This window comes from Heteronotia binoei, chromosome 3 (genome assembly GCF_032191835.1).
Source record: "Heteronotia binoei isolate CCM8104 ecotype False Entrance Well chromosome 3, APGP_CSIRO_Hbin_v1, whole genome shotgun sequence".
NCBI classification, from domain to species: Eukaryota; Metazoa; Chordata; class Lepidosauria; order Squamata; family Gekkonidae; genus Heteronotia; species Heteronotia binoei.
In genome coordinates, this window is record NC_083225.1 from 40,928,550 (window position 1) to 40,945,594 (window position 17,045).

The 17,045-nt window shown below is 42.9% G+C and overlaps 1 protein-coding gene across 1 annotated transcript in view; it reads left to right on the top strand.

Moving 5' to 3' along the window:
- The first annotated feature begins 2,057 nt into the window (after nucleotides 1-2,057).
- The window catches only part of PCCA (propionyl-CoA carboxylase subunit alpha), a 336,154-nt gene continuing 321,166 nt past the window's right edge, over nucleotides 2,058-17,045 (top strand). The window contains exons 1-2 of the mRNA XM_060233665.1: nucleotides 2,058-2,294; nucleotides 15,478-15,561. Coding sequence (XP_060089648.1) covers nucleotides 2,196-2,294; nucleotides 15,478-15,561 — 183 coding nt within the window. The 5' untranslated portion in view covers nucleotides 2,058-2,195. The remainder of the gene's footprint in view (nucleotides 2,295-15,477; nucleotides 15,562-17,045) is intronic.

The following is a 17,045-nucleotide window of genomic DNA, read 5'->3' on the forward strand; positions in this document are numbered from 1 at the left end:
CTTCATCTGCTGGGCTGGGCCTAGCTCAGGGACAGCTGCTGCTGGGAGGGGGAGTGCACCCACCACCGCACCATCCCCATTAGAAAGAGCTGGGCAGCTACTGCAGCTCCTCCTTTTGCCAGGAGGATGAGCAGCCTGCTGACTGGGTGAGGTAGCCCTGTAGGAGCTGCCCCTGCCATCAGATCATGCTTTAGGTGGCTGCCTACCTCACTGACTCGATAGAACTGGCCCTGGAAACAGGTTTCCTCTGGAGGTGGTGGGCTCTCCTTCCTTGGAGGATTTTAAACAGAGGCTAGATGGCCATCGGACTGTGAATTTCCTGCATTGTGCAGAGGTTGGACTAGATGACCCTGGGTGTCCCTTCCAACTCTATGATCCTTCATTAGCAAGGGAAGACTGCCTGAAACCTTTTTAAATAAATGAAGCAGGGGCTTACTTCCTTTCCTGAAATCATGGGCCAATCATGCAATTCTAATCACATTGACTCAGAAGTATTTTATTTATTTGATTTAAAATCAGGCAAGTGGTCTATTTCATTCAGGATCAAGTTTCACACAATGGCCAACTAAATATAAGTAAATCCTTCAACTTTCAATAGGCAAAGAATGTACATAGCTGCACTGGTCCACAGGAAAAACCCTCACCTTGTACCTTTTGTAAATAATAAATAATAATAAAAGGTAAATAATAAAAAGGTAAAGGAACTCAGGTCATAAATAATATAACAGTCTAAATAACATAACACAGTGTGCAAGCTTTTGAGTCTCACAAAACCTTTCACCCAGGCTGCCTGATGAAGAGTTCTGGAGAACTCAAAAGCTTGCACTGTCACAGAGCATTGCCAACTTCCAGGTATTACAACTGATCTCCAGATGACAGAGATCAGTTCCCTGGACAAAATGGTCATTTTGGAAGATGGGACTCTATTTCGTTGCACCGAACTGAAGTCCCTTCTCTTCCCAAATCCCGCCTTCCTCAGGCTCCATCCCCAAAATTTCCAGGTATTTCCGAACCCTGAGCTGGCAAGCTTAGTTGTTTTCGGTTGTTCTTAATAAAAGATACCATAGTAGGGTTGCAAAGTCCAAGAAATATCTGGGGACTTTGGGGGTGGAGCCAGGAGCAAAGGTGTGACAAGCATAATTGAATTCCAAAGGGAGTTCTGGCCATTGCATTTCTTTTAATAGAACATACAGTATTGACTGAAACATCAATATATTCCGTTACTAGATCAAAATAGCACCTAACATTGTTTTACTGATATGTTTTATATATTTTATTGTATTCTTATTTTTATGCTTGCCTTATATTAATATTGGTTTTTATGACCTTGAATGTGAGCTGCCCTGAGCCTGCCTCGGCGGGAAATAAGTCAAATAAATAAATAAAAATAAATAAATAAATAAAATTTAAAGGGACTGCACCTCTTAAATGCCTGCCATCCATTTGAAATAATGGATAGGGGTGCCTTCTTTTGGGGCTCACAGAATTTGAACTCCTGTTCCAATCTTTTTGAAACTTGGAGAGCGTTTTGCAGAGGCCCCAGATGCTATGCTAAAAATTTGGAGCCTCCACCTAAAAAAACAGCCCCCCCCCCCCAAAGCCATGTGAATCAATTTTTCATTATACCCTATGGGAATCGTTCTCCATAGGGAATAATGGAGTGTCCAGCAGACATTTCCCTCCCTCTCTGATGACCCTGAAGCGTGGGAGGGGAGGGCCACCAAACCGAGGGATCCTTTGCCCCCACCTGGGGATTGGCAACCCTATACCATAGCGGTACCTTTTTGGTGGGCCTTTCAGTATTGCTTTGCTCTAACTGCTTGCAACCCATTCTTAGCACCGTCACTCACAATGCGAAGGTACGCAAAACCCACAACAGCCCCCAGATCTCAACGGCTCCCAAACTAGGCCGACTGCGCTTGCGCCGCGCCCTCCGAGAAGCTCCTCTTCACCCGTCCGGCTCGCTCTCCAGCGTGGGCCACGCCCACTCCTCTAAGCCCCACCCCTCTTTTGTAGGGAGCCGGAATCCCGGCAATTCATCACGTCTCATTCAGTCAGGGCACCAGCTCCGGGCGGGAGGGAAAAGAGAGGGGTGTGTGTGTCTGTCATGGGAAGGCGCGGCTTGTGATTGGTCAGGAAGAGGCGAGGTGAAAGGGCGGCCTAGGCTGCTGAGGAGAGCCCAGCGGCCGCTGTGAATGATGGTAGTGATGGCGGCGTCAGGGTTTCTCTGTCGGGCTGGGGCTCGGCAGCCACTGCAGCCTGGCATCCTGGAGCGGCTGTCCGTGGCGCGGAAGGTGAGGGGCGTCTGAAGGGGAAGAGCCGCCGTTGGGTCTGCCCAGCCGCCGACTGGGCTTGAGGAAGCCGAGGTCGGATGCAGCAGCTCCTTTAAGTCAACAGCCAGCCAGCAGTATGGCAGCAGCTGCTGGTCTGACCGCCCGCTTGCAGAGTCCCTTTCTCCGTCCTGTCAGGGCTGTCCGCGGGCCGTGAGTCCGGAGGGCGCTTGCATGTGACTCGGGGAGGGGGGGCGGATATGTCAGACGCGTGTCGAGTTAGCTGCGTTACGCGTGTCTCTCCACCAGCAGGTTGCCTCGTCGGCTTGCAGCCCCCTTACACTGCCCGCTTGTACTTGAGAGCCAGCGGGCTTGTCTTTTGCAGTTGCGGGCTGTGGGCTTCGTATGCATGCGCTGCTCGAGGAATAGGCTGCATGGGGGAGGCACCTCTGTCGGTTGGATGTATGTAGCATACTTAAAAAATATCCCACCGTTCCTCCAAAGAGGCACAGAATGCCATGCGTGAAACCCTCCCCCCCAACCCCGCATTCTCACAACAACCCTGTGAGGTATGTTTGGATGAGAGTATGATATGCCGTTATTGGTCAAATGGGTTGTCTGCTCATCCCCTCTCCTGTGCTTAAGGAGGGGGGACACCCTCCCTGGCTTCTTTTCTCCATGTGTTTGCAAATACCATCCACTAAGAGCAATAGGATTCCTGAAAGAGGTGGGATGTCTATTGTGAATCTCCCGTTCCTGGTGCAAGCCTATTGAGAAAGAGAAAGTCTTGTAGAAGAGGAGTACTCTGCTGAATATCAATCTCCTTCATGTCACACATTTGTCTCTGTGTCATGGCTCATACTTGATTATATGGTCCCATTTAACAGCATATATAGCAATTTGCATGCTATTCTTTCTGCATTGTGTTACCTTTGTTAAAGCATCTAAGTATGTCTATGAGAAGGTGTTGCTACAGTTCTTTGACATAAAGCATGTGACTGTTATATGCACATTTAATCCATCTCATCTTGTTAATGGTTTGTGGAGAGATGACCGAGAGCCTCTCTTTATAGCGTGCACAGTGTTGTATGATAGACTCTCCACTTGCTTACAGTTATGGGCTTGAAGAACTGGATAGCCGAAGTTTATTCAATATGTATTTAGGTCCCCTTTTCCTTATTTTTTCCCCTGAGGGTTTTGAATTAATCATTTGTCGTTTCCCCCCCTTGCACTTCTGAAATCCATGCAATCAACTATTTCTGTGTTGTAAGAGAATCCCAGTGAGTGTTAGCTAACAATTGACAATAAATTGAACGTCAGTATGTCATCTCAGTGAAACACAAAATTGCCCCAAACTCTTTATATTTTCCTCTGCTAGCTAAAATGACTGTATGAACAGCTGATTAACCAGATGCTGTCTGTTGTAGACATTTATTTAGAAAATTTATATGGCATGTCTACAGAGACTTTTGTTCCAGTTTCCTGGAGGAATACAGAAACTATGGCATGATGATAACCAATAAAACTATGCTTGCTTTGTGCCAGTTACGCACAGAGGGGAGGAGTTTCCCATTGTCTTATATCTGCATTCTTAATGTCTGTCCTGACGTTGTCTATTTGACTGCTGTTTTGGTATAATGTCTGTCATACCGTCAGTTTTTAATATGTTGTACAGTTCTTAAGAGTGTCAGATTAGAATCTGTGAGACCCTGGTTCATATCCTTGTTCTGGCCTGGAAGCTTGCTGGGTGATCTTGGGCCAGTTGTACACTCTCTGCCTAACCTCCCTAACAGGGTCGTTGTGAGGATAAAATGGAGCATAGGCAAACATATGCCATTTTGCTCCCCATCTGGGAGAAAGGCAGATAACAATGAAATAAATAATAGGTTCAGCTAGTCTGTATGCTTGACTGTGAAAGGATGTGCTCCAAATACTAATTAGCACTCATTTAATGGATCCTTTATAGATGAAAGATGAGTAACTTCTTAAAATTACTCCTCATATCTATGCCTGTCTGCCTGCAAGCAGGAACTGTGGTATTAACCAGGTCTACTGGGTTGAAGGAAACTTGCCTCACACTGTTTCTGTGTCTGCCAACTATTTTATTGACTTATTTGTTTGGCTTTGCTATGTTTACCATCAACTGCCTTGCTCACTGTCATGCTGCAATGCCATGACTGCTAGTTTTGTGGGGTCTGTCAGCACCAGGATAGAATTGGTCAAGGTCTCAAAAGAAGAGGCTCCTGGAAGGGTAGGCCGCTTAAAAGGAAGCAGTTAGGCATCTGCTACTGACTTGAGGGCTGTCTGCAAGTTTTATTTTAAGAAGTTTTTTTGGATGTTATGACCCCCTATGTTTCCTGCTCATCACTTACAGCTGGCAAGCAATCTCCTGCTCCCTTAAGGACTTACTTCCTTGCTGACACCAGTGCCTTGGATTCCCTTTCTGAATATGTATATGGTGCACCCTCCTCTCTCTTCACATCGCTCCTCCAAACCCTCCCTTTGAGTGTGGTACTTACACCACAGCTTGTGGAGAGCCACCTCTGCTTTTACCCTCAACTAAAAAAGCTGTGTTTACTTTGATTCTTGGCATGAGGTATACTTCAGGCTGGAGGCTTGCAGCTTAGCCATTCCTCTGACAGTGGCTGTTTCAAGGTGGGAACCACCAACCAACTGGTTGGGCAAAGACCTTTGTCACTTTCCTCAAACATGGGGCAGGTCCCACATCAGGAAATTATGCTCACTGGTGGCATGTCAAAGAGCCACAGGTAGCTCCCAAACCTCTGAACATAACTGACTTTTAATTTCTAGCTTATCTTGCTAACAATTTCCAATTGTAACTAAGCTTTAAATATGTGCAAATTCACTTGCTCACACTCATCCAGGCTTCTCTCTTCTTTCTCTCTCTGTTTATTTCCCCCATTACCCTTGTTTTTTAATCTATTCCTGCCTGGTTTTTGCCTATGTAAGATTTCACGAACCTTAGCGTCAGATAAATAATAATTTCCTAAACTGTGTTAGGACTTTGGCTGTGTATTTTGTAGCTCTTTTGTTCTGTAAAAGCTGGGTAGTCCAGAACTGTAGAAAGAGAGCCAAATATGTATCAGTAGCTTAAATATTACATTTGAAGTGGGTAAATCAGGTTTAAATCCTTACTTGTATGGTTTTTGTCCAGTATATTTCTGATCTACCTCACAGAGTTGTTGTGAGTATGAGAGAAGGGGAAACCCATGTATGCTTTCTTGAACTCTTTGGAAGGAGGGCGGTATGTAATAGGAAACTTCTGAAGGATAACTGGGTGTCAACTAGAACTTCAAGTGTCTGAATTCTGTTGATCTTTTATTTTAATATGAAGTATAGAAACATTAATTGGCTTCTGCAATTATGGAAGTTTTGTGACTAGCCTCCCTATGTTTTATTACTACGTTTAAGCTGTTTCTCAGTATTTTTATTGGTTTGCTATTTAAACATTTAATAACTGCTGGATTAGTTGCTTTTAGTTTTTGAATTTTGTGGGGGAGGAGGTTGTATCAGACGTATATAACTGTACATTCTATAGATGGTAAACTTTCATATAAAGATATTGCATGCATGTACGAGCTTAGGTGCAGTTAGTTTGATAGTGTTACCTGACAGAACAACTGGATCTTTCCTGTTTCACGCTAGTACTCTTTTGTAACAGCCTTTTAAAATTTATGGAGGGAAAGTATTGGCTGATAACTCTAATAGAAATTGTTAGTGCATACCCAGCCCAAATGAATAAGCTTGGCTTTAGCTTAACAAATGTGTTTATTTTGAATCTTTAGAAGCTGATCTGATGGTGTAACATGTTGTAGAACATTTTGAGGTTTCTATAGGAGGACAGCTTTCTGTTAAAATTTAGATTTACGTTACAGACCTCAAGTAACATTTTAACTCTTGAGGTTAAACATTAAGTCTTCTTGTGAAAAGTTTATGAGCATGCTTTGTTCTCAGTTGAATTCTATAAGGGGTTTTCTTGGGTGTTTTCTTTTTTACAGTGCGAAGTTAAACTAGGCAATGTTTCTTATGGGGATGATGACATGCTGGTATACAAAGGAAGATTAGTGAGGTGCCAGGAGACTGGTAATTGCAAAAAAGTTTAAAGTGGCTAACTTTTACAAATTGTGAGGATGGCATAGATCTAGGGTTGATGATCTCCATGTAGTGGCTGGAGATCTCTTGGGATTATGACTAGTCTCTAAGAGACAGATCAGTTACTTTGGAAAAAATGGCTTCTTTGGAAGGTGGACTGTATGGCATTATACCCCACTGAAGTCCTTCCTATCCCCAAGATCTCCAGGACTTCATCTGCAAAATCTCCAGGAATTTCCCAGCCCTGCATAGACCCTGTCCATTCCAGCAGGCATGTCATACTAAAACACCTATTAGAGACTCATTTGTTTGCTATTGATTTTGATGGGATATGGACAGCAGGCATTTAGGCAGAGGAGGGAGGTATTTGAGGTTTTCAGGTGTTTTTTTTTTAAAGTGTAATGTTTTAATCACAACTTCCATGTTGCCGTGAACCAAGAGGAAAGGTATGGTACCAATATTTTATTAAGAGATGGTATAACTCAAGAATATTTTGTATTGGAACTTCATTTGACTGAGTGAGAGTTCCTTAGCTGAAAGTATGCATACATGAACTGACGTGGAGCGCTCAATATTGCAGTATTATTGAGACTAAAAATGGGGTAGCTCTGGTCTGTGTTCGGATGGAGATCACTGGGAACTTTGTAGAAGGCTCAAATAACTTCCAAGGAACAGATTACGACAAACTGTTTTAGTATTCACTGTATGTATATCACTAAGACCCACCAGGTCATTCTGCAGGCTTGCTTTGCCATGCAAAGTATCTACAAAAAATGCTGGTCTTGTCATAGAGCTGCTCCCAGATCTTGTCTTTATGTTGAATGGGAGCGATTTAAGAAGGAAAGCGAATTAGCATATTGTGGCATCCACATTAGGGACCACTTCATGTACCAAGCCTCCTCTGGGTTAGTGTTTATTTGAGCACAGCAAGTTGTCACTTTCACTGTTGATTGGAGATCCACAGATTAGTAAATTACGGGGAGGTACAAAGTTTTGGTTAATGTGACTTAATTTTTTAATATATTTACACATGGTCTTCAGGATTCTAGTTTCATGGCTGAAGGAATAAGATTGGAATATTTTTCAAATGGTTGAGTTTATGCTCACTTTCATTATTATGGCAATGACAGCCTGAGCGAGGGGATCTTTGCATATGTCTCATACATCAAACCTGTGGTTTTTAGTGTTTTTGTTATAGATATCTTATTGCCTCATTAGACTACAGCACCATGCAAGGTGGTAATTTCTTGGAGCATGCTGTGAAGCAGCTTTTCGTTGTTATTGGAAGTGAATTGTTTGCATGTTCACCTGTATAGTTGGGGCCGTGGAAAATGTGAGGAATAAGGCATAATTGAATGTGCAAATCCACCTGATCTTTTCTTGCTTACAATGTAGTAGAATAAACTGGAGACTCAAGGGAGGAAAAGAGCCCCTGGGTAACCAAAATTGTGAACTGGCTGAAAAGATTTGGAAAGTTGTTTTGGTAATGTGAGCTGTTTATATTATGGACTGAGAAGTCTGTGCTGGGTCATTAGAATGTTAATGGCTAAATCTAAATCCTGCACAGATGTGTGTTCCAACTAATATAAACAAATGCTGTAATGTGAGAATTCAGTAGATTAAAACTTTAGAGGCAGAACAGTTTTCATCAAGACCCAAATCTATTAAGGATGTCCTTTTCTTCTGGTGCAGAGAGTCTGTATCTCTCTCTCTCTTTTACTGTAGGAGGCTAGCTGCAAGGGTGAAAAATATTTCTGTAGTCAAATGGCAAATCCTTCAAGGGCGGAAAGAGTAAAAATAAAGTAAAACTACTTCAAAATCATGCAGTATTTGAAAGCAACTTGCTACCTTCCCCTTCCTGGTTGCAGGAATTAATATCAACTCATTTGATGCAACGTAAGCATCATTTTGACTTTGACTATTTAACTTCCTGTTTCAGGTGTTTGTTCATTCTGACTATCTGGTTGTCATGAAAATTAGGCCTAAAGAACTGGCTTGAATCTTGAACCTAATAATGAGTCTATTAGTGATTCTATACCTCTTTTTCACCAGGGATGGTACCTCAACATCATTCTCAGACGCTTGGGTTCAGTAGTTGCTAGAAGTGGCTAACTTGCAAAGGTCCCTCCTTACATGTCTATGTGTGCTATTCCTCTTACGTTACAAATTCATTAGCAGTTGGAAGTAGCCCACATATATGGATAATTTACTCTTTTGGATGGATCTAATGTTCCTCTGCACTCTACAGCAGTGATGGGGGATAGAAAATTCTTCCAGTGCCATATTTTTCTGTGGAAAATGTTCTGCCACACATATGTAAATATAGATAGATCCAAGAGGGCAGCTGTGTTGGTCTGAAGCAGTTGAACAAAGCAGGAGTCAAGTTTCACCTTTAAGACCAACCAAGTTTTATTGAGAACGTAAGCTTTCGTGTGCTCTCTAAGCTCGTATGCTTAGAGAGCACACGAAAGCTTACGTTCTCAATAAAACTTGGTTGGTCTTAAAGGTGCAACTTGACTCCTGCTTTGTTCATATGTAAATATAGCCTGTTTATAGTTGTCGGGACTGTTCTGCTGGAAATCAGTATGGTGAATGGACTAAATGTAGGCTATGAAGCAGGGTCGAGGTTTGCCATCATTAAAAAATCTGAATTACTTAACTTTGAATCAGCATCACACCTCTGCAATAAAATATAATACACTAGTGTGTTGTGTTTTTACCCTATATGCGTTAATACAAGTGTGATGTAATGCAGGGGTCTCCAGCCCCTGGACCGTGGACTGGTACCAGTCCATGACTTGTTAGCAACCAGGCAGCAGAGTGAGGCAGAGGCACTGCCCCGCCCCTTTTGCCTTTCCAGGTCCCAGGTGGATGAAAGAGGCAGCACAGCCTCACTCTGAAGCACTACCTCTTTCATTCACTTGGGTCTCAAGCAGACCAAAGGGGCAGCGTGGCAGTGTCCTTCACCTGCCCCTCATTTAAAGACCCTCATGGGAGACAGGAACGGGGTGTTGGTGTGGGGGCAGCCTAACCCCCAGCACCCCCACTGGTCCATGGAAAAATTGTCTTCCAAAAGCCCAGTCCCTGGTGCCAAAAAGGCTGAGGACCACTGATGTAATGTATGCAAAGCTGATGCATATGGTTAACTTGTCTGTCTTCAGTATACCACAAGATTCTTTGTTCTGAGTCAGTCAAACAGCTTTGATAAAACAGACTATATAAGCTGTCTATAATTGGAAGGGGGAAATCACAATCAAGTTAGCAGGATGATACAGAGATATCTAAAAGATTGTCGTGCTAAGAACCAAGGTATATGAAAATACTGACAATCTTTGTAGGTAAACTGGGAAAAGCGACAGTATAAAAACATTGTGCTTTTAATTAGTAGTAGCTTACTAGCATTTGATGTTGGGAATGTGGCTCTGTTGTTTCTTTAAACACATTGAAACCTGAATTCGTACAGCTTTTGTGTCTGACCATGGAACTGTGTTGCTAGCTATCATATCTAGCATAAGTAAAAGTGCTCTACAGTGGCTTCTGCTTTAACTTCTGCCATCAAAGAAACTTATGTTCTTTCGTTTCTCCTCCTATCTTGTGTCACTCAAAGGAATACTTTTTACCTGTTTGTGTAAACCATCATATGGTCTTATTATTTTGTGATATGGTAAATTCACTGTAACCTTTTCACTGCAAAGACTAAGCAAGAGCCTTCAGATGCATGGTTTTTATATTTTCTTTGAAGATTTTAAAGTAGGTGAAACGTTGGAGAGTTTGGAAAGAACGCAAGGGGAATAGCTAATGCATTCCATGTTTTTTTACTCGTTCTTCTTTATGGCTATCTGACTAAAATGCCAAGCTTTGGTTTTTGCTCTTTTCTGGACTTGGTTTGGTGGTTTGTTTTTCTGAACCCTGAACCTTTTCCTCCTAGATTTAAGTTGTTGCATTGACTTAAGTCTATGGTTTTCAAGTTATGGGTCAGCATCCAAAAGTGGGTTTCAGCTTGCAGGTGGGTCAGGAGGGAGGAGGTGGAACAGCACAAGTTGGAAAGGAAGCTTTGGAGACTCAACAATGAATTCAGGTTTATTTATTTATTTATTTATGATTTGTATCCTGCCCTTCCCACAAAGATGGCTCAGGGCGGTTTATCTCTGCAAAATATGTGAAAAGGCTTTGACATGCAGCCTTTCTCTCAGTAATGCTGTATATTTGCAAATATTATAAACAGGGCTTTTTTTGAAGCAGGAACTCCCTTGCATATTAAACCACACCCCCTTGATTTAGACAATCCTCCAAGAGCCTACAGAGCACTTAGTACAGACCTACTGTAAGCTCCAGCAGGATTGGCTACATCAGGTGTGTGTGGCTTAATATGCAGAGGAGTTCCTGCTACAAAAAAAGCCCTGATTATAAGCATGTTCAGTGTTAACTGATTTGCTTTGTTACTAAATGCTATTTGGAGTCCCATATGGAAGCTGTGCTATTGTTACTCGATCCAAAGTCATGTAGATATTTTGTATCCCACCTGCTTTAGGCTTCTTGATGACTTCCTTTTACCATGAACCAGAATGGCCTGAAGTTATCCAGTACACTTCCATGATAGAGTGGGGATTTGAACCTGGGTCTAATGGCAAATCACCTCTGCTGGAGAGCCAGTTTGGAGTAGTGGTTAAGTGTGTGGACTCATATCTGGGTAGAATCCGGTTTGATTCCCCACTCCTCCACTTGCACCTGCTGGAATGGCCTTGGGTCAACCATAGCTCTGGCAGAGGTTGTCCTTGAAAAGGCAGCTGCTGTGAGAGCCCTCTCCAGCCCTACCCACCTCACAGGGTGTCTGTTGTGGGGGAGGAAGGTAAAGGAGATTGTGAGCCGCTCTGAGACTCTTCGGAGTGGAGGGCGGGATATAAATCCAATACCTTCTTCATCTCTTGTCTCAAACTTCTAATGGTAGAGGTTGCCGTGAATTGGTTGCAACTTGATGGCATGTTTTTCTTCTCTCCCAGATCCTCATCTGATACTCTAACCTCTGTGCCACACTGGCTGTTTTAGTGCTGATTTAGTGTTCCAGTGCTTCCTAAGAGCCTATGTGTTATAGCAAGGTGTTGAGCTGCGGCATGGATTTTAAGTCTTGCATATGCTTGTGCAGCACCTTTTTCTATGGCGGAGCTAGTTCTCCACTGCATAGCATGGTCTTTTGACATCCAGAACTGACCTTCGTGCAAGATGGGTGTGTTTCAGTGAGCTGCAAAGACTATGAACAATGGAGGACCACTTCTGCAACAGAAGAATAAGAGCACAAATGGAAGCAACTCATAATATCCAGGCCCAGAATATGGAAGGTTCAGGTTCAAAACTCCATTCTGCATTAAGGTTGCTGGATGATCTTGTCCCATTAACTGTTGTTTCTCAGCCTAACTTATCTCAATGGGCTGTTTAGAGCAGGGGTGTCGAACTCATTTGTTATGGGGGCTGGATCTGACATAAATGAGACCTTGTTGGGCCGGGTCATGTCAGGCCGGGCCATGTATGGACCTATTTAAGATTAGGTAACAGAGATATAAACTTTATAAAGGATTCAGACAAACACAATTATTATTTTTTTAAAAAACTTAAAACATTTTAAAAACATTAGCACCTCTGGTCTTAAAGGTGCTTTCCTTGTATTTCTCCCATGGGATCTAGGGAACTGGGCAAAGGAAGCTCTGGCACTTTCCTTCCTTCCCCAGGGGACCAGACGAAGGAAGAGCCTTAGCCAGTAGAAGGAAGAGAGGCTTGGCTCAGTAGCTCTGCTGTGTGATTGAGAGCCTAGCAAAGCAAGCTCTACCTCCCCCCTTCCTCCCCAAGAGAAGAGACTCAGCCAATGGAGAAAATAGAGGATTTGCTCTGTAGCTCTTGTGGGATTGAGCAAGCCTGGCAAAGCAAGCTGTGATGCAGAAGAAAGCAAGAGAAAGGGAGAAGGAAGCAGATGACAGCCAGTTGCTTGGGGACCTGATAGGAACCCTCTGGGGGCCTGATTTGGCCCCAGACTGCATGTTTGACACCCCTGGTTTAGAGGATAAATTAGAAGAGGGAGAACAATATGGATCGAGGTGGCTCCGCAGTACTGATGTTGTTAGACCTATTGGCAGCATTCGATATGGTCGACCATCGGTTGCTGACCCGCTGTCTCGCCGACACGGGGATTCAGGGGTTGGCCTTAACAATGGTTTTCCTCTTTCCTTGATGGTCGGGGACAAAGGGTGGCAATTGGGGGTGAACTGTCCCGGAGACACGCTCTTGACTGCGGAGTGCCTCGGGGCGGTGCTCTCCTTGATGCTGTTTAACATCTACATGCGCCCTCTTGCCCAGATTGCCTGGAGGTATGGGCTGGGTTGTCACCGGTACGCTGATGACACTCAGCTCTATCTGCTGATGGATGGCCGGCCTGACTGTGTCCCAGAAAATCTGGACCTGGCGCTGCAAGCTGTGGCTGGATGGCTTAGGCTGAGTAGACTGAAGCTAAATCCAGCAAAGACAGAGGTCCTTTGTCTGGGTCACAGTGGTCCGGGAAGGGAAATTCCCCTACCGGCCTTTGACGGTGTGCCACTAACAATGGCGCACAAGGTCAGAAGCTTGGGCGTGCTTATGGAGCCTGCCTTGACAATGGAGGCCCAGATAGCAGCCACTGCTAAATCTGCATTTTTTCATCTTAGGTGGGCAAGGCCTTCCTGGAGCACGGTGACCTGGCAACAGTGATCCATGCAATGGTCACCTCAAGGCTGGACTACTGTAATGCCCTCTACATGGGGCTGCCCCTGTGCCGAACCCGGAAGTTGCAGCTAGTGCAGAACGCTGCGGCATGGCTGTTATTAGGGCTTCCCAGGTGGGAGCACATTCAGCCGGGACTGTGGGAACTACACTGGCTGCCAATAGTATACTGGATTCGTTACAAGGTGCTGGTTATCACCTTAAAGCCTAGGACCTGCCTACCTTAGGGACCGTCTCTCCCCACATGTCCCCCAGAGAGTACTTAGATCTGGATCACAAAATCTGCTAGTAATCCCCGGGCCGAAGGAGGCCCGACTGAAATCAACCAGAGAGAGGGCCTTTTCAATCACAGCCCCCTGCTGGTAGAACCAGTTACTGGATGAAGTGAGGGTCTTGCGGAACCTTGGGCAGTTCCGCAAGGCCTGCAAGACTGTCCTCTTCTGGTTAGCATACAACTGACATTTGTATTTAAGAATTTCAGAGGAAGCCCGTCACCATCAGATTAACACCAAATTAATAGACTGCCTCTGTTTCTTCTGCCTTAATTGTCTTAATTGTTTTAACTACTGTAAATTATTGAATATATATTTTAATATTTATTAATTTTATTGTTCTATTTTTTTATGTTGTAAGCAGCCCTGAGCCTGCCTCGGTGGGGAAGGCGGGATATAAATCAAATAAATAAATAAATATACACTGCTCTGAAGTGTTTGGAGGCAGGCCAAATAATTTACTAAATAAATACATGTTGGGTTTTGCATCCCTTTTGCATTCATACTTTGCTTTTTCTTGGAACAGTAGCCATAGCAAAGGGTCCAAATTCTTAGCCACTATAGTTAACTGTCTGCTAATTTTAATGCGAGTTCCATTTGGTTCAGAAGACTTTCATTGTTTTCTAGTGTTTCCTGTATTTCAGAAGGAATTTTACACTAATTCTTTGTCTGCTGCTCTGTGCAGATGGGGGTCCTTTCTAGAGCCCACCCACATTTAGAGCCCACCTACATGGATGCTGTATTTTATTTTCTTTGAGCAATTGCATAAAAGTACACAAATTTCAGGGATTTACATCACTTGTGAGATGTGTATTGCCAACTGTTTTATGAGATCATTTGCCAACATATACTTTAAATTTGTAGTCCCTTGGTGCTTGACCAACTTTAGTTTTCCTTGTGGTTTTTTTTAAGTCTTCACTGTATATTTGTTCATGGGAAATGTGGCCCATTCACATATCGTTATCTTTGGACAATTAGTTGGTTCTTTTTATGTTTCTTGCCCACATACCTTGTGGCACTCTTGTGCTAAGCCTCTTCAGCGGCATTTACAAAAGTAATATTTTCTAAAGTGTATAGTTTAGATCTGCTAGCAGCCTTACAATTTTGTTGAAAGAACTCCTCGCAGATGGTTTTTTTTTTTTCTGAGTAGTGACCTTGTGTGTTCCAGAAAACGTTTTGTTTTTTGCAGGGTGAGGGGAATTGGGAGCAACAGAAGATGTATGTAAGCATCTTTATGGATGGCTGATAAAAGTAGTGTATAGGCTTCCAGATTTCTATTTGGAGATCATCCAGATTACGGTTTATTTTTATGTTAAATAAACCTCGGGAATATATTTTTTCCCCGAATGTGCTTTTCTTATATAAAAGTTTCTAAATAAAAATAATTGATCTCTCTGAACAAACTGATGGAGCCATAATGATTTCACCATTTGAGAAACAGTTGGTGGGTGGGAGGGAAAACAAATGGTAATCTGAAATATAGTTAGCGTTTTGCTCAGGTGTTTGAAATATGGTTTTTGATGGCTTCTCATTGCTACATGCTCTGTATAGAGATTCTTGTGTCTAGGTCTTTTTGTGCACATATGAAACTTGCTCAGTTTGTTCAGAGTAGAGTTACTCCAATCCCAGGACATGTTGGGTAGTTGGTACTGAGAGTTTGTATGTAAATGTAGGAAAATTTATGTATGTAGCTTGTTTGTTTGATTCCTTTGGCCTGAAAATCTGTTCTTCCAGTTTACTCTACCTCCTTTTTTGGGAAACAAACCAACAGCCTTAAAACAGACCCCTAAATAATTACGCACTTTTGTTGCTTGAAAATGTTGTGCTGAAATGTGTTTGAAGCACTTAAAATTTAAATCAAAAATCCTCTTTGTGGGACTTTAGACTTAATGCCATATTGATAGTATGTATATGTTCAAAAGTTTGTTTTACTTTTTTTCAACTTTTTCCCCCCAAGAGTGCAATCATTTTGGGTTAAAATTGTCTTCCTGGTTTTTTTTGTTAGAAAAAGCCATGTCTGACATCCTTCAAACAACTTCTGTTATATTTATCCATATTTCTCTCTCTTTTTAAAACAGTGTGTTACACGGGTTTCAAGATGGAGATGGTGCCTTATCACATCTTGTGGCTTACACTCCACTGTATATGATCCTAATGAAAAAGTAAGTTCTTCATGCTAGCTTGTTGCTTATCTTTTGACTGCAGGAAGGTACAAGTAAACCTCTATCCCCACTAGCAAAATCTGAAGATTATTGGTTCAGAAATCCTTTTATAAATACCCTTTTTTCCTTTTCCAGTTCTTCTGTTAGTTTCAGAACTTTGTTATTTCTCTTTTGTTGCCTGACTTTGAATACAGTTAACTTTTTTTTGCTGGCATTTTTGTATTTTGTGTGTGTATATGTGTGTGCACTGGAAGTAATGGTGACCGCTGGTGACTGACCCCTACTGGGGGTCTGGAGAATATTCAGGAAAGGTCCCCTGTGCAAGCACCAGTCGTTTCCGACTCTGGGGTGATTTGCTTTTACAACATTTTCATCGCAGACTTCTTAGGGGGTGATTTGCCATTGCCTTCCCCAGTCATCTACACTTTCCCCCTAGCAAGCTGGGTACTCATTTTACCGACCTCGTAAGGATGGAAGGCTGAGTCAACCTCGAGCCAGCTACCTTAAAACCCAGCTTCTGCCTGGGATTGAACTCAGGTCGTGAGTAGAGTTTAGGACTGCAGTATTGCAGCTTTAACACTCTGTGCCACGGGGCTCTTAGAATATTTGCCAGAGTCAGCCCTGCTTACCTTCTGAGATCTGACAAGATTGGGGTTTTCTGGGCTCTCCAGGTCAGGGCAAATTCAGTAACTTTTTTTAATGAGGGAAGAATGTTTGGCTACTCTTCTGGGGAGTGCTTCTAAGACTGTACTCTGCTTCTACTGGTGTTTTGGAACTGAGCTGTTAACTCAGACTGGCAAGAACTTTTAACCTTTATATTAGTAGCTTCCATTGGAACCAGTTCATCAGTGTACTGGGACAAGACTTTGTCCTCTTTGTTGTCCTAGCAGTCTGAAGTTTAAAATGGGACTCGTTCAGCTTTGAAGTTTCATGGTTACTAGAGATCTATGAGTTATGGCCCTGTTGGTCTGAAGCAACAGAATAAAGTTAGAGTCTATGGCACCTTTAAGATCAACGAAGTTTTATTCAAGGCATGAGCTTTCTGAAGTGTGCATCCACATGCAAGCCTATACCTAGAATAAAACTTTGTTGGTCTTAAAGGTGCCACTGGACTCTATTTTATGGTCCTAAGGTATATTCTGGATTCAGCTTAGTATATATTATATTTTGTATTTATATTTTCTCTCTCTATATTTTTACTAACTGGCTTGCTTATAATAGCAACAGGGTACTTTCTTGTAACTCTCTTATGTGCATATAAAATGCTATTTCCACTCTGCTTGATGTTTGTTGTTGTTGTTCAGTCGCACAGTAGATTCTGACTCTTTGCGACCCCATAGACAAAGTCACGCCAGGCCCTGCTGTCTTCCACCATCCTCCGAAGTCTGCTTAAATTTGTGTTAGTTACATCAGTAATGCTGTCCAGCCATCTCCTCTTTTGCCGTCCCCTTCTTCTTTTGCCTTCTGTCTTTCCCAGCATTAGG